General features: G+C 60.4%; 1 protein-coding gene across 1 annotated transcript; it reads right to left on the minus strand.

Moving 5' to 3' along the window:
- Positions 1 to 1,023: 1,023 nt before the first annotated feature.
- Positions 1,024 to 3,699, minus strand: LBRM_02_0260 (phosphoglycan beta 1,3 galactosyltransferase; the record flags this gene model as incomplete). Its single annotated transcript, XM_001561489.2, has 1 exon — positions 1,024 to 3,699. One exon carries the CDS (start codon positions 3,697 to 3,699, stop codon positions 1,024 to 1,026), a length of 2,676 nt encoding a protein of 891 aa, XP_001561539.2.
- Positions 3,700 to 4,084: the final 385 nt, after the last annotated feature.

A 4,084-nucleotide genomic window follows, 5' to 3' on the forward strand; every position in this document is an offset into this window, starting at 1 on the left:
TGCTTCATCCAAGAACCTTTAACCCTGGAAGGGAGGGAGGGAGAAAGGGGGAAGAGAGGGGGGAGGGGGGGCGACGGCTGCGCCTACTACACACAAAGCGCAGGACCATAATGGGGCGCGAACGCAAAAAGCCTCCGCAAGCGGGGAGAGTGGATGAGGAAGAAAGGGACCAGCCAGACGCGCGTGCCCCCTGCCGTCTGTTCTACGCCGTACATCAGCACGCACATTCGCTCTGTGTCTACTTCGCTTGCGTGAGGCATGTTTCCGCGTTGCTCTGCTGTAACGAGGTAAGTCCCTCCCCCTCCGTGGAAGGGAAGAGAGCAGCGGGGGTGCCTCCTGCGTAAGTAACCACCGTGCCCACCGTGTGTCAGTGCCCCCTCCCCTCCCTCCCAAAAATATATAGCCCCTTCCCTTTCTCTCCACCTCATCCACACCAAGGCGATCGAGAGGTACCCCCCCCTCCAACCCTGTGATGTCAAAGAATGCATCACTAGTGGTGACGCGTCAGCGCTCCATCATGAAAGGCGCGGTTGGGTCAGACGAGGTACCCAACAAGAGAGTGGGTAAGTGAGCGCGAAAAGAAAAAAAAATTGCAATCCAGCGCACCCCGTGCCGTGCAAATCGAGTCGTTTAGGCTGGAGGTGGACTCTTACAGCCATCGGCAATCGAGCCCACCTCCAGCCTAAACTACGCAGATCACACAGTTGATGAAAACAAAAAGAAAAAAAAAAACAAGAGATGACATCAATGTTGCACGTCTTCATTACTACGTGTAAGGGCAGAGCCACACACGACTCCTCGATTACGCATCTCCAACTCCGCTTCCTTGGCGTTGGATTAGATGATTTGAGTAAGTGAACGCACCTCACTGGCATGTGTGGGGGGGGGGGGGGGTAATGTGTATGTGTGTACTTCATCAAGTAGTCGCATGCAGTGCTTATATGCAGGTGCGAGCACCTCTCTTTGGAGTCTGAGGGGGGAGGGAGACCACAGAGAAAGAGAGAGAAATATACGCCGCACGCCTCACTCGACAACCGGATACGTGTCCCCATCACGCTTCACCTTCACATGCGGCACCGTCATGAGCCCGCCCGGCCTCAGCGCGTCATGGTTCCACGCTGTGAGGGTGATGTTGTACACGGCGACACCGTCTTGTATGAACAGTATTCGCGCCTTTGCATTCTCAGGGCGTGCGCCGTGCGACACCCAAAGCATTGGCTGCAAGTCGACCCAGCCTGGGTCCAGCGAGGCATTCATGTTCGCGAGTATCCACTGCGCCCCACGCTCCTGCGCCGCTTTCTCAGCCGCTTCCACCTCGGCTGGCGTGGCACCGCCACGCACCCGGTGCTCTTCTACGAAATAGTACTCGTGTAAGTAAAACATCTCCGCCGGGGTGCAGTAGTGAACTACTACGGACGCCCACGTCACAGTGCCGCGCACCTCGCGCTGCAGCCCGTGAAAGCGCGGCGGACCTTCCTCGATGTAGGTGATACGCTCCTTCGGACAGAGCTGCGCAGCACGCGCGCGTCCATCGTGGAGGACCTTTCCAATAAAGCGATCCTCTTCGGTCATCGCGGTTCTGGTGTAGATGTCAGCGAAAATGGGGTTAAAGTCGAGCATGGAGAGCCGCACCACGTCCTGTAGTCCGTTGACGCCGTAGGTCTCACGTGGTTTCTCCAACACGACGCGCGCCACCTTTCGAGTCATCGAGTAGTGCACTCCCACAAAATAGGGAACACCTTTGGGCTGCCTCCCCAGCTGGCCCCAGTACACGCATTCGCTCTCTGATGACTGTGTCAGCCGCACCCGAGATGCAGCGGAGGATGACTCACCGCTGACAACCCCCGCGGTAGCCGGTGCTCTGCTGGTGTCATCCATCGAGCTTGCATCGAGTTGGCGGTGCCGCCGACCACTCACCACGTAGGCAAAATCGCTCACCATCTGCGGCACCTTTATGTAGGTGTCATCGTAGCTCTTGGCGATGAACGGGACGCCAGGGAAGGCGTGGTAAGCGTACTCCAGCCATAGCACTGTCTTCTGGGTCATCCCCACAGCCGTCGCCATCTCCCAGCGACTGCTGCCGGCCCCTCCCTTCTCTGCTGTCGGTATGCGGTCGGTCAACATGTCAATCCACAGCGCGTTGCCGTGTTGAAGGGCCTCTAGCCAAAGACCGCTCGAAGCCTCACACAAGAAGCGCGTCGCCGCGGTGAAGGCTGGAATGACAGGGAGCCGAAGGTAATCAGCCAGCACCGCCAGCGGTGGACGCGGGTTGCCGGGTCCGCTGCGCACCGTTGATGAAGTGGCGTGACCACAGGGCGAGCTCGTGAGATCCGATGTGCGCCACTGGGGTCGGAGAGACATGCGGCGCTGGCGATACGAGAAGTCGCCAGGCACCGTGCCTCCTCTGGAGAGCGGCGCGGAAAGTGCGTAGTAGAAGTTGGTTGCGTCGGAGAACTCCTGAGCTGTTGGCCGAAAAAACTCCGCCGCAGCAGCAGGTCCGGTGTCTTCATCCTGGCCTATCCATGTTGGGTCCGGTGCCGCCTTGCGCTCCGGCGCGGCGAAGATGTACAGGGGCAGAAGGCGCCCTTGAAAGTGGTTCTCGCGGCGTGCAACGGCCGTGTAGTGGAACCACGTACTGCGCTGCGCGTCTCGCAACTGAGCATGGGAGGTGGTATCAGCAGAGGGGATGCCCATGACGGCAATGTAGGGTGGCGGCCTCACAGCGCCGGCTGGGGAGGAGATGCTGGTGTGCTGCAGCCAACGCCAGTGAGGTAGCTCAGCTGCCACATCGATACCGTCAGTCACGCTGCGCATCGCATAGAGCATCGGGCCGATCCGGCCCAGCGGTGCCCCAACGTTGGCAAACACCGCGTATGGGCCGCCCTTCATCATGAGGAACTCCTCCGAAATGACCGTCGTGAGCGGCGCCTTTGCCAGACTGGGTAGGCCGCCATGAAGGTGAGGGCCCCGACCACCCCGATAGTCCTCGAAGTGGCACCCCGGGTGCTGTAACGCCCGCAACCCGGCGAGTTGCCTCGCGTTGTCTTCACTCTGCATTCGTACGAGCCCCTCAGCAGCTCGCTGCACAGCGGGCGCGTACGTGTCGCTGTCCAGGCAATCCTCACAGTTTGCCGGCACTACCCTCAGCGTCCATGATGGAAGGTGGATCCACTTTACCTTTTGGGAGTACGTCAGGCGCATGCGCTGTGGCGCGTCCTCGTGCTGAACCAGGATAGACAGGGTGGCATTCCACCCCGGTACACGCGGCCGACGCAGCAGGTGCGCGACATAACTGCGTAAGCAAACGAACAGAAGTGCGCTGCAGACAAGGCTAAGCAGGAGGAAGGCTCGCAGCCCGAGTAGCCACTTCCGCCCTCGACTGGGCCCTTTCTCTGGCTCTGCACCCCGGGCCGTCCCCCTTCGGTATCGGCCCATCGACAGCCACACTTGCGAGCATCTCCTCCACCAGTGCATGCACATCCGACGGCGCCAGTTGCTTCCTCTGGCGGTGCTTTGCGGAGCAGCAGCTGCTGCAGTAGACAGCCTAGATGACGAGGACATTAGGTAGAAACAGGCGCCATCCTCTTCACAATCCGCTCTGTCGCGCCTGTAGGGCAGCGAGCTGCCCTCCACAACAGCAGCACCTCCGGGAGCGATACGGTGCCCACCCCAAAGGGGACGAGTGCCTCCGTGAGCCATCGTTGTCTGCCCCGATGCCGGTGCGAGAGACGTCGCCTCTGTCTTCGTCGCCATAAACATGTGAGGTGGCTGCTCAGGCGCCTGAAAGGGTGGTGACGAGCTCACTGAGTAGGCAGAGAAGCCTTGCGAGTCGCATCCTAACGGGTCCTGCGAGGAGGTATCCCTCCGCCTGCCCTGGTCGGCTCTCCGGGTATCCGTGACGCCCCAAGCCGTTGCACTACTGAGCAGAGCACACTTGGCCGTGCTTGGGCTGCCCTTACCGGCGGTGGCATTGCCGCCATCTTCATCGTCGAAGCCGTGTCGGCTCAGCACGCCACCTGAGCCGCTAAGGTGGCTCTGTCGTAAGCGCCTACCATCCGACATTGCAAATCTGATTCGGGGGGGG

Source organism: Leishmania braziliensis, chromosome 2 (assembly GCF_000002845.2).
Source record: "Leishmania braziliensis MHOM/BR/75/M2904 complete genome, chromosome 2".
Classification (NCBI taxonomy): Eukaryota; Euglenozoa; class Kinetoplastea; order Trypanosomatida; family Trypanosomatidae; genus Leishmania; species Leishmania braziliensis.